Source organism: Myiozetetes cayanensis, unplaced genomic scaffold, assembly GCF_022539395.1.
Source record: "Myiozetetes cayanensis isolate MyiCay16 unplaced genomic scaffold, myiCay2020 scf1, whole genome shotgun sequence".
Taxonomy (NCBI): Eukaryota; Metazoa; Chordata; class Aves; order Passeriformes; family Tyrannidae; genus Myiozetetes; species Myiozetetes cayanensis.
The window spans coordinates 132,080,169-132,097,704 of NW_026086604.1; the positions used below are offsets into that span (position 1 = coordinate 132,080,169).

Sequence of the window (17,536 nt, forward strand, 5' to 3'; positions counted from 1 at the left end):
ATAATGTCCTGTCTTCCACTTAGAGAAGCACTGGCACAGCAGAGAGTTGTAAATCTGTCCCTTCGTAAATGTAGACCAGTGTAATTTGAGCTGACTCATCCCTGCACAGCTTCCAAAACACCATGTGCTTTGCAACACAGCAGTATCCATTTCTGCCTCCTTTTAAAAAATGCACAACTGAAATGTATGTACACAGCAAAGCCACCCCAGCAGGAGTGCTGCAAAGCTGCTAATGTTTTTCCTTTGGAAATGTTGTGGTAGCATTGGAAGATGTATAATAAAGAAGAAAAACACATTTATTCAATCTTCTCCCAGAACATGTCTATCCAAATAACTAAATTCCATGTAAGTTCGGTGTATTAAAAGTGAATGCCATCATTGCAGTTCCTCATTTTATTTAGGCATGGGGGGAGTGCATGTGAACAGTGTCAAAGGTTACGTATATAAAAACTAGGGCTTATCTGTAAGTTCTAAAATGCCTTTATAGGAGTTGAGTCCTTCCAGTTCTGTTTGTCAGTTAAAAACTGTGAAAACATGCCAGATCTGGACAATCCACAGTACTAGTTTGTCTGTCTTTTGGGAGGAGACAAAGGCAATATTTAATACTCCATGTATCAGGCGGTCCAATTAAACATTTGCTGGATAATTTCATTGCTTTGACAAGTTTCAAGATTGATGCAATATTTTATCTTCTGTTTCTCCAGTATCTCTGCCAGTTTTCAGACAGATTATTTCTTTTCTGCCAAGCAAAGAATGTCTTTCTATCATTCATCTCCCAAATCAGCTTAATTCTTATTTTTATGTCCCTGATTCTTGATGGGTTTAATACAGCTGTTCTTTGACTCTAAACTCATTTCTACAACAATTCCTTCTTAATGTATGATTTACATATTTTTTTTGTTCCCATATCAAGTCTAGCACGGCAGATTTTGTGCCAGAGCTTAAAAACAATCTCCACTCTAATTTCCTACCATTAGTGTGCTAGAAACATGATATTTTTCTCCAGCAGATCTCCTGATCTAGGATTTTAGCTGAAGCTAAAATGAGAAGTTCTCCTGAAAATAAAAAATAAAAGCTGAAGGCATTTAGATCCATTGTAATTTCAGTGACAAATTTAATCTTCATTGGATAAAATAGAAAGTAGTTTACCAACAGAAAGTCTAAAAGAAATAAGCAATGGCCTTTCAGTAACAGTATGTAGCTATTATCTAGTGCTTGCCATCAGTAACACAGTGTTTATCACAAAATGTGAGTATCATTATCTGTATCTTCCAGGTTGCAAAAGAGAAGTATCCATTGAGCTATTGTGAAAAATATTTTTTAAAAAATAAGTAACCTACACTTTCACAGCCTATATTTGGGTTCTTTTGTAGAATCCACCTCTACACCATATATATTTGATATAGTTACTTAGGTTTCTCTTGTGTTTCCTGAAAGTTAAAAGTTTCTGATTTCTCTAGTGACTGCTCTTATAGAGGACCAGATCTGTGGTACTGACTTACTTCACCAGGCCAGACTGGAGCCCTTGCTGTTTAAAAACACTAATATATTTTCAGAAGTCCTCAAAACACTTACTTAATGCATATGAATGAAAATGGAAGGCAATGGATCTTATTTTTCAAAGCTTTGTACTATTCTTTTGGAACAAAGTATACAGAAATTAGGGGACTGGGTAAATATATAGAGAAATTTAATTTGAATAGCAATTGCAGGTGGAGGGTGAGGAGACCTTGAGACAAGCTTCAATGTTTTGTTTGGTTTTTTTTTTTTAATACAATTTTTATTTCTTGACCATTCAATCTCTACCAAAAAAGTGCCAAGAATAAACCACAGTAAGCATAATTCAGTGTATCTATAAAGAATTAGGTTAAAAATATACTTGATAATTTTAAAGTACTAACATTTAATATATTTCTCAGTCATTGCTGACTTAAACATATAACCCTGCCATATAAGCACAGTGAGACCACCTTTATTTTCCTGACAATTGGAGCAACTCTGTGTTTGAACATGCCAATTTACATCTTTTACTTTTTGCAGGACATTTTATGAAAATCTGTCTTGACACCACAGTTTAGTGACGTCTGGCACTAAGCCTTCACTGTTTATTAAATGAATTCATTGATTCCACAAATCATCCATCTATTTACATGTACCTGGATTAATCTGTCTAAATCCTGAATCACTGTTGGTGTAGGAAACCTTTGTGTGCAGAAAATGAAAGAAGATATAAAATTTCGTTGTTTAGTCCACAATGAAAGTGAAGTTTAAATTTTAAGTTCTGTCTAAAATAGATGTGTGCATTTAGCATTGAGCTGAAGAAAAGTTTATGTCTTCACAAAAAGTTTAAATTTTAATTTTGCCATCTTAAAAAAACTCTCGTTTGCCAGTCTACTGGAAGAAACATCACAGCATCTTTTATAATATCAGATAGTATTGCATTCTCTGCCACACATTTCTGGGCTACAGCAATTGCTTGTTCATTTTCCAGTTTTCCAAATCCTGAGCTCTGTGAAACATCTAATACTGCAAACCGCTTCCTTTCCACTCTTATGGTGGGGGCAGAGGGAATTTAGGACACAGCAGGAGAAATGTGCCATATTTAAGTCATGTTGGGGCTACGTTGCATGGTCTGCTTTTCTTTGAGGTGTCCAGGTCAGGCTGAGTTCTGAGAAGTGGCACTCTTTATGTCAGCTTTATTTTGTCCCAGTGCCACAGATTCATTAATAAATCTGTTTGGAGCAAGTAAGGGGCTTAGGAGTTTGGCCCTGTTTGCTGACAAACTTATTAACAGGGTGATTTCAATCTGTTGGGTATCCCTGAAAAGGGAGAAAATCCTTCATCTGCGTGGCCATCAGCATTTGTTGTACCCAACAGGGTGCCAGGTTGCTCAGACTTTAATCTGTGCTCCTCAGGTGGTGTTGTCTATACATGTTTGCATTGTGCTGATAGGTGAGCCCTGTTTTCCCTCTGCTTGAGCAACCAGAACCTGCATGGTTGCCTTTGGTGTAAATGCTGACATTGATCCTTGTGCCTAACTCAAAGTCAGTGTGACAGGGCTACCCAGGAAGCCAATTGCGCTCTGATGCTGCTCCAGCACCAGTGAGTGACAAGCCTGTGGAAAGCTAACTGATGGTGTCTGGGCCAGAGCAGTGTCCCTGGAATCCCTGCTCCTTGCCTCTGCATGCTACAGAGTGCAGGGGCACTGTGTGTGCTGTCTGTGCTAATCCATTTTTTAAGCAATGGGCTTGCATCTGTCTTAGCCTTTGGCTTTTCCTCAGGCTAAAACTGAAGATAACCCTTCTACCAAAGTTGCATTTGGCACTGTCTGCTGGGAAGGGCATAAATTAGCCATGCTAACACAGTTTGGTACATGCCAGATATTTGCTGTCTTCTTCCTCAACAAGTCATGAAAAAGAAGTTGCAGACATATGCTGCAGTTCAAATTATGAATGCCTAATTTATTTTTGTATGCTTTTCTCTGGCATTCCCAGGTTGTTCTAGTGCCTAAGTGTTGAGATTTGGTTATTAAAATGATTAGAAATGGTTCTGCCCAAATTAAGGTACAAATGAGACCAAATGCCAAAGTCAATAAATAGTATGGGTTTTATTCAATAGTAAATGTGAGACAGACAGAAAGGGAAAAGCAGGGTTAGAAAAAAGAAAGGGACAGGGAGAGATTAAAATAGAAAAAGTAGCACCACTCTGTGTAAACTGGCGCTGTTCTGTCAGTCCAGTTCTTCTGGTCTTCTTGGTGGTGAGGGTTTCCCAGAAAACAGAGTCCAATGGATTATTATATGTTCAGGACTCCAGTTGGGAGGCACTGGGAGGAGGGGGATGCTTTGGTGGCCACAGACAGGCTGTTGCTTCTTTGCAGTTTGACAAAAGGTCTTCCTATGATTTTGACAATGTTTAAGACATTACTTACCTACCAGTCCATCACACTTGGTTTGCTGGACCCTTGAGGAAAAATAAAGATGCTTTCAAATTGGAACTGTGAGGTGGACACAATGGAGATGGCTCTAATACTGCTATGCAACATTAGCAATCATACTGTAACCCAGTTACTGACTAGAAAAAAACTTTTTTCTAGTGTGTTTAAATAAGGTACAGTTGGAAAACCTTAGAATCAGGTTTTGAAAAGCAAGAATTTGCATATAAATAGAATATTATAGAGAGATCTCCATTTCTCTTAGAAGGGCATTTTTTTGTTGAATTCTTTATTTTTTGCTGCTTTTTTAACAAATATTTCTGTGGCTTAACTAGGATTTGTGATATGGGGAGGTTTGGACAGAAAATACATAAATTTCACATGAATTAACAATTTGATATTATTACTACAATTGTTAATCAGAAAATGTCAAATTAGTTAAAATGTGTTAACTTCCTGGTTTCCTATGCTGTATTTTGATAATTCACAAGTCAATAAAATTATTAATTTTTTGAGTTGTGTACCAGGGACATAGGAACATTACAGATATACTTCCTTTTGGAAACTTAGTATGTGCTAAGAATTCATGTAGGTACACTTAGGCATCTGCATTATTAATAATTATTGCAAGTGCTACTGGGAATGTGGATATGAAACATATTAAAGATTAAGTCATATTTGTGATTATTTGTGCTGAATATGGCCAAAAGAAAGAATCCCAGCATTGACCAGTGTATCAGGAAGCACCCCTTTCTTGCTAGTCAGATGAGATAAGGAGAGTAGGGTTTCCCATCTATAATGCCATATTTTGTGCTGGAAAGGAGGAAAGGAAAGGGAGAACTGGGAAAAATTCCTTTAAGTAGGCTTAGACCTATAACTCGAAAATTTTTAGAGATCTTCAGCTGAAAAATCTTGAAGTCCAGTGTTAAAAAATGGTTGTATGTATAGCAATGATCAAAGCTATGTGAAGTTATACTGAAGTTACAGCAGGTGAGACAAGAGAAAGTTAAGGAGAAAGCAAAATCTTTCCCATTTTTCCTTTGGAAATACTATTCCAGTTGCGCATTTCATACTGACTTTAGATAGTCACTAACAGCACAGTTCTGAATTTTTCTTTTGTGATCCATGGGGTCCAACTCTTTGATCTGATCCACCTGAAAATTTTGGAAATATCACATCAGTAACAGTACATCTGTGAAGTTTTAAATCAAACCAAAACGACATCATTCTGGCTTTTCTAAGTTTTCTGTTAGTAGGGATGCTGAGTAGTACTCAGATTGAATTTACCATGGCTGGGAATCTAAGCCTATTAGAGCTTTTTTTTTTTTTTTTTTTTCCGTAAGAAAAGGCTAAGCCAGAATCAATTCCAACTTCATTATCTGTGATCTCCTTTCAAAGTGATTTTGTCTTCCTGTCTCGGAAAGTGGAGGGTTGAGATAGAGGATTACATTCTGCATTTTTACCTTAATCATAACTGTGTTTTTATCATTCCAAAAGTAATACAAAAAAGATCTGCAAGTATGGGACGCAGATGTGCGTAAGACACGTAAGAGCCTAGTAGATGTGAAAGGTTATATGCTTTCCACTTCTGTTATGGTCAGCCTTCCCTAGGCTCTTATCACTGTTTTAACCTCAGTTGTGAAACCAACTGAAATCCATCTGGATTGTGTGTATAAAAAAATTAAGCACATCAAAATAGAACTTTTTTCTTTTCCATTTTAAATCTTCTTACTGTAATGGCTTCAAAATCTTAGCTAGGTTTTTGGTGATGACTGATATCACTGTCTACTGACCAAAATTCTCTGTCCCTCATCCAATTACCTAGTACCTTCAAGCCTCCAAACCTTCTTTGAGACAGAAGTCGTACTTTTTTTGTTCTGTTGTGTATCCACTTAGCAATAAATTTAGGTCTTGGTCCCCAAGTGGAACTGATGGGAAGACTAGCAAAACACATCTGTAATAAGCTATAAAACTGTAATCAGACTGCCTGTAAATTCAATGTGCATGTTAAATTATTGTGTTTATGTAGCTGGAGAATATGAGTGAAGCTGGAATTAAGCAGTATTTCCTCAGTGTTGAAATACACTAATCCAAGTAACAATATTGTTACCAGTGGAGTCAGATCTTGACTTTGCTTATACCATTCTAATTTACCAGTATGGTTACATAAATAACTACAAAGTGAAAGTAAATCGGGTAATTTAAAAAAAAAAACAACACAAACAAACAAACAAAAAAAACCAGCCTGCAGCAGTTATAGTTGTGACAAAGGGAAAGTCTAGGTTCATATTGTTGATAAAATGGATGTGTAAGGAAATTACCAGTTATGTTATTTCCCTACCATAATACCTATTATCATTGATACTAACTCTGTATTGGACATGAGTCTTAATTGCTACTTACTGTATAATTACAAGGAAAACATGCATCAAGATAGTGGTGTTATTATTTGTTGTTCTGAGCATATAAAACAATAGCAATACAGTAATCATTGTCTTCCATCATTTAGTATTTTAGCATTATTAACCTCTGACTCTCTTTGCAGGCCCTGTTCCATGAAAATAGGATCATGCTAGGCACTGTTTTCCCACATACTGCTACAATTCTTTTAGCAGTCTCAGCCAATCTGTAAAACAAAAGCAGGAGGATCTGGTCTTTCCTGGTTTTTTAAATCATGAGTCAAACTGACACTGCCGTTTGTGTGCTAATTGTCACCGTGGGATAATTTTTACAACTAATGTTATTTTTTAATCTGTTAAGAAATTTATCATATCGTTATCATAGACATATTGCAAGTCAAGCTTATCTGTTATGTCTTTCCTAAAGAAGATCAGAAAGATGGCATTGGTTCTAGTCCCATGAGTCAGGTACAGCAGAAAAAGAAGCCTCTATCATGCTGAGCTGTTCATAGGCAGAGTTAATTTAAATTTGAAATTTTTCTTCTTATGAGAAGTATGATTGATTTTTGCTGTGATCTTGGTCATTCAGTATATGAGCCCTCTCCTTGGAGAATCCTTTAAAGGAATGTTTATGTTTTGAAGAGTCTCTAACTTCATGGGACCAGTATTCATATCTTTCACTAACATTTGCTGGGTTATCCTCTTTACTAAAATGATCAGAATAGAAATAAAGACTCATGAAACAGGCTATAGAAATTTACTTAAGCTGAAGTAGTATGATGGCATTTTCTGTCCCTTGATGAATAAATTTGTATATTTGATACTTGATTTTACTGGTATTTGGGCTGTGGCATATTTAGAAAGTTGATAGTGTATCTTAAGAGCAATCTGTTGAAGTTTCAATGTAAGAATATTTCTAGGCTTTAAAAAAAAATCTTGCTGATTATGGTGCATTTATGAAATTAGTCAAATTGAAGAGTTGGCTTAAATGTGTGCAATCATGAAATGTAAATAACACGTTTTCCAAAAATACAGTTCTGAAATTCTGATGTGCTGAAATGTTCCAGAAACCTTTGTATGACCTCATGGAAAAAGGGGGAAAAATACCCATATTAGTTGAATTAGTGGTAGATGATTATGGTATTTGCCTTTTTTTTTTCCAAATTGGGGTGATTTTTCCTTTGGTTACATTGCTGCAATTAAAATTATAATGTTTCTTTTTCCCTGTAAAGTGAAATAGATCTTCCTTATAAATAAAGGTTTATGCAGATCAGACTTCCATACTAAATCAGAGCGGTCTTTACTTGTCAAGTTCTGCTGTTGCATTTTGGTTTAATTTTCATAGAATTTTTCCTCTTTTCTTTTAGGGAGGCTTAGCAAAGCAGAGAACCCATGCCCCCCACCATAGTTAGGTGTTTTCTTCCCTTTCAGCAAATCTGTCTTGTGTAGCCCAGCATTTCCAACCTGTAAGAGCACCTTGCATAATTCACAATACCCTACTTATTCAGTTGTTGTCCACTTTCAGCACTGATTTATGTTAATGATGTGAGTGTTAAGCAGCTCTATATATTTTGTAGTACAGGACACACATCTTCCTGTCCAAAATCTCAGAGTAGCAGAGCCACCTCAAAAGTCAGGTCCTGATGTACAAGACACAGGTTTTTGGATGTCTGTCTTTCATCAGTTTAGTTTAACATAGTTTAAAGGCTAATATAGTACTTGTTAAAAGGCAAGCTCAAGGAGTAAAAAAGCTATTATCTGGATATTCGGTGGTTTAAGCAATAGATGCCAAAAGCCTTCAAAAACCTTTTTGATGTGAACATATAAACCTGTACAGAAGGAAATTTGAAGCACCTGTCTTAGATGTGAACGAAAGTGAGTCTGCCTTATAATTTTCATCCATTCCTCTTCCACAGTGTCTTCTCTAAATATTCTGCTCAGGCCTTTGCAGTTTGTGTGAATGATGTCCCTATTCCCTCAAAGCCTTTGGTGGTCATTCTGATCAACCACATCAACTACAAACAGCTGAACTGGCCAGCTGTGACAGAGCTTCTGAACTTGCCAAGTTACTGAACAATCTCAGAGCAGTGAAGCTTTTTATGGATTTCTTTCCCTTACCCCCACTCTATTGCCTGTCTAGCTTTATTGACCACAGCACTGTAATCTTAAATTTTAACTTAACCCAAGGAGGAAAGGAGCTGCAGATGGAATAATTTTCATTGCTAATTTTATGAAAATTTCAAGAACAAGAGCTGAAGGATCAAACCAAAACACCATTTTCATTACATATTCATTAGACAGACCTCTACTCTATTTTTACTACTTCCAAAATACTTCAGCACAGTATCAGCCATATAGACCTTCACACAGAAATACTGGCATGCCAGTGACAGGACTATATATAACACTCTTACAGTTTGCACATAAAAATATCAGTTGAAAACTGTAATTCCAACTTTAACAGATTTGAAGGCTTTGTTGGGTTTTGTGTCTCTGTTCATACAAGTTGAACAAGTTCTACTTGTCTGTTTGCCAATATTATGATTTTATTACACTACAGATATTACTGCATTTGGCTTCTTTCCAATTTATTTGAATGACATGTTCTACTTCAGTGTTAATTAGGTGCGAGCTCCAAGATCTAGAAGATAAGAGTATAATACTTTGGTACATTTCCTCTAAAGTGCCATTTATGTGATTTATTAGCTACACAGATATTCCAACCAGAAACATGAAATAGTTCTAACTTGTAAGGTATTGGAATTTTAGGTTTCTGAATGCTTTTTCTTCATGAGCTGCCTGTTTTTGAAACTTTAAAATTAATTTATCGATGCATTATCTGAGAATTTATATAGTTAAGTTTTATTTACATAAAAGTAAAGCATCCTGTTCAGCTCATTTAAAAATGTTTGTCATTTTCTGAGCATTAGAGATCTACTGGGATAATCAGAGAGAGATGCTGGAGCAGACTTGGTCTAGCCAAGCCATCACTTCTCTCTCTCCATCCCCCATAGCTGAAGGAAAATGTTTAATGAAGGAGGAATCATACAGTACATTTCTCTCTTCCTTGAAATCACATCCAGATTTTATCTCACATTGTAGCTTCAGTATTTCTACTCTGCCAGTCCAGGACAGTTAACTAGTCTATTGGTAGCCACGTTTCACAGATTTCAAAGATAATGGTGTAAAAAACCCTGAAGACTAGTTCTAAACTGAAAAGGTATCAGTTCATGTGCTTAATTCTGGCTACCATTGCATTTAGAAGGATATCATGTGTTCTAAATACAGTTAGATGATTCTAAAACTTTCTTATGTCAGTATAGCTCGTACCTGTAAAAAATATCAGTGTAATGGCAGAAACACTATGTTTTAAAACATTTTCTGTGTTTCAAAGAGAAAAATCACATAACTAAAATAGTTGAAAGGGGATAAAAGTTGTGCATTAATGACATCAAAGATTTCTCTAATGGGGAATGGTGTAAGCGAAATTTTGCAGATGCCATGATGCAATTATACTGTAAAAGAAAATACAGAGAAAATTGTGTAAAGTTTCCAAGACAGTGGAAATACCCCAATATACTTCTCTCCTTCTTCTCACCATCACTATATTATTATAATTTTAAAAAACAGCTTATGTAGTGAATGCCTTAAAGGTTAGAAATCACCTTAATTTCTATTCAGGATGTGGAAGAATAAGGTATAAGTGCTTTCTTTTACAAATGGAGCTCATCTTGAGGTGAATAGGATTTAAGACCCCCTAACTTTCATATGTTCTTTTTGCTAATCTAGGTGATTGCCTCAACAAGTCAAACATGTGAGCCTTGAAAAGAGTAGGTTGGACTGGGAATAAATGAGCGTAAATGAGGGGTTTTTTTGGCTGAGTGTAGTTTTTTAGCCACCAAGGCCAGCCAGGAAAGGTGCTCCAGAAGAAGGAAGTGGGGACCTGGAGACCTGTACCTGATATGGCATGGCCTAGGACCCCTATTTGTTGGTGTCTAATACTCCTCATGCCTTGCCTTGAAGAAAGTGCCGTGATGTCTCAGTGCCACAGACTTGGCTGCAGCAGGAGGGCAAACATTGTCTCCATGGATCCAGCCTTGGGCTCTGTGTATCACAGGCAGAAAGTGCCTGTCTGCCAGTGCATCTGAGAAGTTTGCTGTGTCTGTTGGCTTTCTGATGCCTTATCCCCATAACAGCACAGTGAAGTGCCTGCAAGCTAAAGCAGGGAGGGCTGCTTTGAATAGGTTTTGATAAGGAATAAGTTAGTTCATCTGCTGAGCTGTCCCTCTGCATCTGGCTACTGATTGCCTGATAAAATAGGGAGCACAGTAGCAATTTGTTGGAGACAATATTCTAAGTCTTTCAAGAAATGCAAGGAAACAGGTTTTCAAAATGCCACCAATTAAAAGAAGTCTGATTACTTGGGGTCTGAGGAAAGATATGGCTCAAGATTGCTTGTTTTGCATGTCTAGTAAGTTCTGGTTTCTCTAGGTGACAAAACACCTTCGGCTCACATTGATTTCAGTTTGGTTAATACTGGTCAAATATCTTAGGATGTAAGTTTAGTAGGTTTAGGGGAGTTTGATAGAAAAATGAAACCACACAGAGCCTAAAGTGTATTAGAGACTGTTTCTAGTATTGCAACACTTTCTGGTCTGTCAAAAACAATGTCTGGCAGATTTTCCTATAGCCACGACTCCTACACCTGTTCCTGCTGTGATGCAGGAAAATTGTACTTATTTAAGCCTTTGATAGGTAATTTTCTATTTTCCCATGTCTTAGCAACTTAGACAATACAGGCAGTGCTTAGTAAAGACCTTGGGAGGGCTGCTTCTTTTGCTCAGAAGGTTCAGTTAAAGAAAAGCAATGGAAATATTTTTGCAGATAATTTATTTACCAGTCTACCCTTTCACTATTTTCTTTTAATTTGCCACTTCTCTTGAAAGTTCATTTTTTTCTGTTTTTTGAAACAGATCACCTTCTTCCTGGCACAAGAAAAGCACAGAACATCCCCCTACTTCTCCTTTTACATCCAAAGACAGTACAAGAAATATCTGATTTTTAGTGCAAAATATACAAAATTACTCCACCCTGTTTTGATGGTGTTAGCAGAAATAAATTATCAGAAAAATACTTTGATTGTTTTTTGGATTGGGCAAACCAGAAAAATTTATGGTTTTGCCTGGTGATAGTTTTATTGTTCTGTTTTGCTGATAGTTTTACTAGCATGAAAAAAGTTGTGAATGAATATGAAAATGTCCTAAAGGAATATGTAAACCACACCACTCAACTGCTCACCCTTTGCAGATGTTATAGTGGGTGTTTGCAGACTTCAGACATCATTCATATTTATCATTTACACAACAGAACAGCTTTATTTTTGCACTGGAACAGATGTTTATGAGTATTTCACATCTTTCCATAATGTTTATTTGCCTTTCACCAATGCTTCCAAACTCTTTTGACATAAAATCAGTAGGAAAAACTAAGTCTGTACAAGTGTTTCTTTGCCTTTTCTAGATTTGTTTTCTTAGATAATTAAAATATTTTTTGTTAGATTTATTTTGAAAAGGGACAACTATGGTTAGGCATGTATTAAAGTTACAAGAGTTACAGGTAAAACTTTTCCCAGACGTAAAGTAATCAGGCAAATAAAACATGTAGGATATTTAGAGGAGTCTACAAAACTAAGTCCAAATTTCTGAATTATTTGAAAGTATAATATTCTGTCTATTCTTTTAAACACTTATATTGTTGTAGAAAATTTATGAGAAATGTAAATGGCTATTTTATGGAGTTGGTCAAAACCTTCATAAAAAATTTTTAAGTTTTCAATTGTGATTAGTAAACTAACGTTCTGCTCACTTATTATCTTGTTTTGTTTTTTTTTTGTCTTGTCAAACAGGTGTGTTTTATGAAATTGTTCAGAGCTTCCCTCGAATGGAGGAAAATGTGCGAGTGGATTCATATGTAAGCAGCAACAGGTGGAGAAGGCACTCAGAGTCTCTCAAATCAATTGACACCAACAGAGCCAGCATGGGGCAGGATTCCTCTGAGCCAGGGGGTTTCACGGACCTGCTGCTTGAAGAAGGACATGACAACACCACCCAGATTGAGGTAGATATTCATTCCATCTATTTCTTTATTCAATTTTTTTATCTTGGATTGGGGGTAAGTAAAAAAATTAGGACATTTCCTTCAGTGCATTCAAATGTTGACGGGGAAGAGAACCTCTGGTCTTTGTATTTGTGAACCTGTCAGCATGTGGAAGCTAGAGTTTTCTCTTGTTCTGAGGCAGGAGCCTGTCCTTTCTGACTTTTGAAGATAGTCCCTTGAGGCTGTGTGTCTCTTTACTGGAGAACACTTAAGGGAAGTCCCATGTTGTGGCAATTCTGGAGAACTGGAAAAGAAAGTAGTATTAAAATAAAATAAAATTTAATTATTTTTTAGAAGTTGGTGTAAAAACCTCAATTTTTGAGACGTTGCCTGTCTTTATGGAGAGATATATCCAGGCACTAAGGGGAAAAGGCTCTAGAGAAATGACAAATTGGAAGAAAATTCAGGTTGGTCATTGAAACATTTTGCACATGTTATTTAACTTTTGGTCTTCCAAAGAAGAATAACATGGGTCAAGTCCATCTGTATGAAGTCTTGGGATATTCTCCCTCTGTTTCATGGTGTCATTCAGTTTCTGATTTCTTGTTTAAAAAATTTTAATTGCCATATTTCCCTGCCCTCTCTCCTGTTTTGTTTGGTTGTTTTTGTTGTTGGGGTTCTTTGAAGTATTGGTTTTGAGGTTTTCTTATTAATAAAATATACATCCTGTTTTTCAATAAAATACAGCTTAGAATAAACTACACTTCACATTTTCACTGTTTAGAATCTGCTTCCAAAGCAACAGTACTATTTATTTTTCAGTTCTGAGAAGCTCACTCTGAGACAAACAAAACAGCTTTCAGATTTTGGGTTGTCATCTTACAAAATAAAAAAGCAAAGCAATATAAAACCCATCTACAGAGACAACGGCATCTCTGCAGCATGAGTCAAAAAATAATAGTGCTCTCTGAGAGGTGTGTTTTCTATTTGTTATTTTTTAAGCTTCCCAGTTTGCACAGCACTAATTATGTTTTCTCTTGTATAAACATTAAAGTCACTGGTTGGTAAATTATAGTTTTTAATTGCATGTTGCTTTTATAATTTCTGGTTTTCCCCCCATGTAATCCCCATCTGCTTATATGTGTAGCAGTTCATACATACACAACACAGATCGATCTTGCAGGTAAAGCGCAAGATGTATCAGTTACAGGAAAGTTTGAGTAGCTGATTTTAGCATGGCTTACCTGTGGATTCCTATGTAGTGTATCCATTCAGTTCCAACTCCTATGAAGCAAAACAGGTCAGAGCTCCCCCTCTAACACCAATGTATAGCAAGATTTGGGGGGGAAAAAAAGAAGAAAAAGAAAATGCTTGCAAGTCGATATACATAGAATGACATTTTTCCAGGGGCATCTTTCCTGTCAGATTAATGGCCTTACAGTGTCTTAACCTGAATAGTGCATCAGCCCTACTGAGTTTATTGAATTCAGGTTTTGTGTTCTGTTGTAACCTTCTTTTTCTAAGGTCTTTTCAGCACAAAAAGATAACTGAGTTGTGGTTTTACACATTATCGGATTCCGTTGAAAATCCCTACTACACCACACAGGCATCTTAAAAAAAAAAAAAGTTGATGCCTGGCTTTATAGGGGAGGCAAAGTGTACAACAGATACTCAGAGAGGAAGAATCTGTATGTCGCAGTTTTCTGCAGCTTGGGAGCTTATCGGTAGTGTTGGAGAGCATATTGATTATTTTAAATCCTTGCTCTGTGTACATTGCAGTGCTTGCTAAAGAAAATCCAGAGAATGAGTATTACCTGCCACTTGTATTTAGCAACACTACAGGATGACAACATCCCTCCTTTACAGATACTGTTTCTCTCTAAAATATTTTTTAGGCTTACACAAAGAAGACTTCTTTAATAGGAAGACAGATAGCAATGAACGCTTTCACTTGAAATTATTTTTTTGTCCTTCTTTTCAGTGGTGAGTTTACCTGCAGCTTTAGAAACCCAAAACAAACAGCCCTTGCCCTCTCTCACCCCTGCTCCTATCCCCCCAAGAAAAACCACAGAAAAATACCAAATCAACTCAAAACAGGCCAGGACAAAAGGGAAGGCAGCAGGCAGAAATTTCTGCATGCTGTTTAAAATTAACTCTAAATATTTCCCGTGTTATCAAATATATACTGTCATAAGGTACCTGTTTAGATGTGCAGCCTCCCTGGTCCAAGAGATGGAGCAGTGCAGCCATCAGGTACTCCAGGACATTTACTGTCTCTCTTCACGTGTCTGTTTTGTCTCCTGTATGTGTGGCACTGCGATTCAGGAAAGGACTCCTGAAAAATAATATACATATTCAGTTACTTTTTAAAATAAAGATGTTGTCTTGAATTGGACTTGAACTAAATTGCTGAGAGTAGCAGAAGCAGTGGCTATAGCCATTTGATGTGTAAGACCTTCAGAAAAGAGCAGGGCCTTGGGAAGAGGATGACAAGATCTCCAAGGTCCGTTGTGTTGCAGTAGAATAGGAATGTTGTTGTCCATATGTGCACTGTTGTGGCAGCACAAACCCACAAAATTGGAGGTACCAAGAGAAAGACTGTAAATTATGGGGTAGAATCAATGTATGACAAATGCTTATCATAAACACTTTACAAAACAGTATCGCTATCTTGAAAGTATTCCTCTTTTCTCCTACTTCATTAGGGCTATTATAGCGTGCCAATTAGAGGCTATGATGTTGTGAATCCGAAAAGGCTTCCAAGGGTGGAGGTTATTCCCATTTCCTTTATTTGCAATTGGTACTCTAGAGCCCAAATACGGATGAGGATCATACTCCATAAGAGGCTTGTTATGGTTTCATTGCCACTACATAAAGTAACCAAAGAGAGAGAGAAATCCCCAAAGCAGTTGCTCCTGGGGCAGGTGAAGAAGTGTGTTACCAGCAGTCCAAATCAACTGTAAGGGTCAACCCTCAAAAAAGTATTCTGGTGACGTATTGCAACAAGTTGTCTTCTTGGCTTTGTGGCAAATGAGAGTTATAGAGAGTCTGTGCTAGAAACAGGAGAATCCACAGCTAAGCCGTATTTCTTCCCAAGGTTCACAAAGTAAAACCTTATAGCCTTATACCTGGAATAACTTTGGGACTGTCAGAAGCTGAAGTGTTTCCCACTAAGCCAGAGGAGGTTTTTTGAGTTTTGAAGCATAAAATCACACCCCATATGCACTAAATGGTGCTTGGCAATGGTCAGTGCAAAGGCAGCTTCCATGGTCCTGCAGGTGGGAGGCTAATGAGGGAAATGTGTACCACACTGTGGTTACAGGGATCTCAAAGACAGGGATTATTGTGGGGTATACATTAGAAATCAGGTGGGAAATTCCAACATGAATTGGTGGAATCATTGTTGGAATGTTTGTATCAACAATTCTTTTTAGAAAGTTTGTTTCTCAATCTTCTGGGATTTCACAATCTCATCATTTCAAGTAGCTTTCATTATTTTTTTTCTTTTTTACCTCCCATCTTTCTTGGGATTCTTCTGTCTTGGGGGTCAGGGTTGTTTTGGGTTTTTGGTTATTGTATAATCCACCACTTTTGTTTATTGTGCTGAGGGCATTCAGAAGTGCCTTTTACTTATGATAAATAAAGCCTAGGAAATGCAATGTGTCAGGTGGAATTTGTTGCTGCAAACACTGTAAGTCCTTGTAAAAGCAGTGAGTGTGAAAATACATCTTCATGAATATGTCTAGTTTGGCATGTCTTCTTTCAACAAGGAGAAAAATAAGACAAATATACTACTTTCCTTCATATGCTCTCATAAAAGAAAAGTGTGCTCCATAATAACTCATTTTTATTAAGTAAATTAGTATTAATATTGTTAAAAGAAAAACAGCTTTGTGGTCATGGTGTGACAGTTGTTCAGTTGATCCCCAAAGCCCTGTAGCCATAAAGGTAATGAAGGCAGATATCAGAGGTTCTTGCTTCCTATTGCTCTTCTGCATTTACTGGAAATATTTAATATGGACGCTGGGTCCCCAGTATTCACCACTAAGGTATCCACAAATGAATTCCTGTTTTGCCATAGTACTTGCTAATGTAGGCCTGGCTACTGAGCACTGAGAAAAGCTTAATAATGCATTAATATACAACTGTGCATTTCAAAAATTTTGCATCATAATTTTTCCATAGTTTAAAATGTACTTAATTTTTCAAGTAATATCCTATGTTTATGGCTATGGGTAGCTCCACACACAACTGATTCTCCTTCTGTATGTAGAGTTGTGGTCTCTTTATCACAGATCTTCTGTAAAACAGCCCCAGCTGCAGCTTACTTTGTAGAAAGGTTCTGAATAACTTGCTTGATGGTCCTTACTTTCACTGTTCTCTCTCCCTGATTGTTGTGTCTGCAGTCACCTCCAGTGCACAGTAAAACACTGACAAGTAAAATACAGAGAAATTGAAGTGAAAAAGTCTCTAATATATATCTTGCATTGGCATGAGCAGAAAGTGACAAACTTTGCAAAATAACTTTAGATCATGTGAATTACTTTCAAATTTTTGGCCATTGTATGGAGATACTACATCAAAACAATAGTCTTTCACAAACTTCAAATATCAAAAATAAATCCAGCAATAAAATAATAGATTAAATCATAGTCAAGCTTGTGCTGAGTGCAGTAAGGTTTTATTGCTTTGCACCAGGAAAAGTATGAGGAAAACATGATTTTTCATATAAAGTCTTAGAAGAGAATGAATGATTGCAGCTGTATGACAGAAAAAGATTCAGTTCCAAGCAAGAAACAACATGCTGAGCATGCTAAATCAAACCAAACTTCAACTTTATCTTACTTTCTCCACCCCTCCTAACATAGTACTAGCAAGCATAGAAAATTGTGGCTATTTCAGTGCAAAATAAATTTTTGTTCTGTAGTGAAGTGATTCATTTATTCCTGTGGATGTTACTGATATCGCCTGCTGTGGATTGCTTTTAACTAAAATAGGGTTGTTGTTAACTGAAGACACCCTTCTTTCTTTTTTTCTCTCCTTTCTTTACTTTCTCTAGATGTTGTTTGAAATGTAAATTTTAGCAGTCCCTGTAGTTTATACCTGAAAA

At 36.6% G+C, this 17,536-nt stretch overlaps 1 protein-coding gene across 2 annotated transcripts in view; it reads left to right on the forward strand.

The window, feature by feature from the left end:
* The window catches only part of PLXDC2 (plexin domain containing 2), a 254,952-nt gene that overhangs the window by 104,043 nt on the left and 133,373 nt on the right, over nucleotides 1-17,536 (forward strand). For both annotated transcript variants that reach the window (XM_050325692.1, XM_050325702.1), the window contains exon 2: nucleotides 12,236-12,447. In XM_050325692.1, the coding sequence (XP_050181649.1) occupies nucleotides 12,236-12,447 (212 nt within the window). The remainder of the gene's footprint in view (nucleotides 1-12,235; nucleotides 12,448-17,536) is intronic.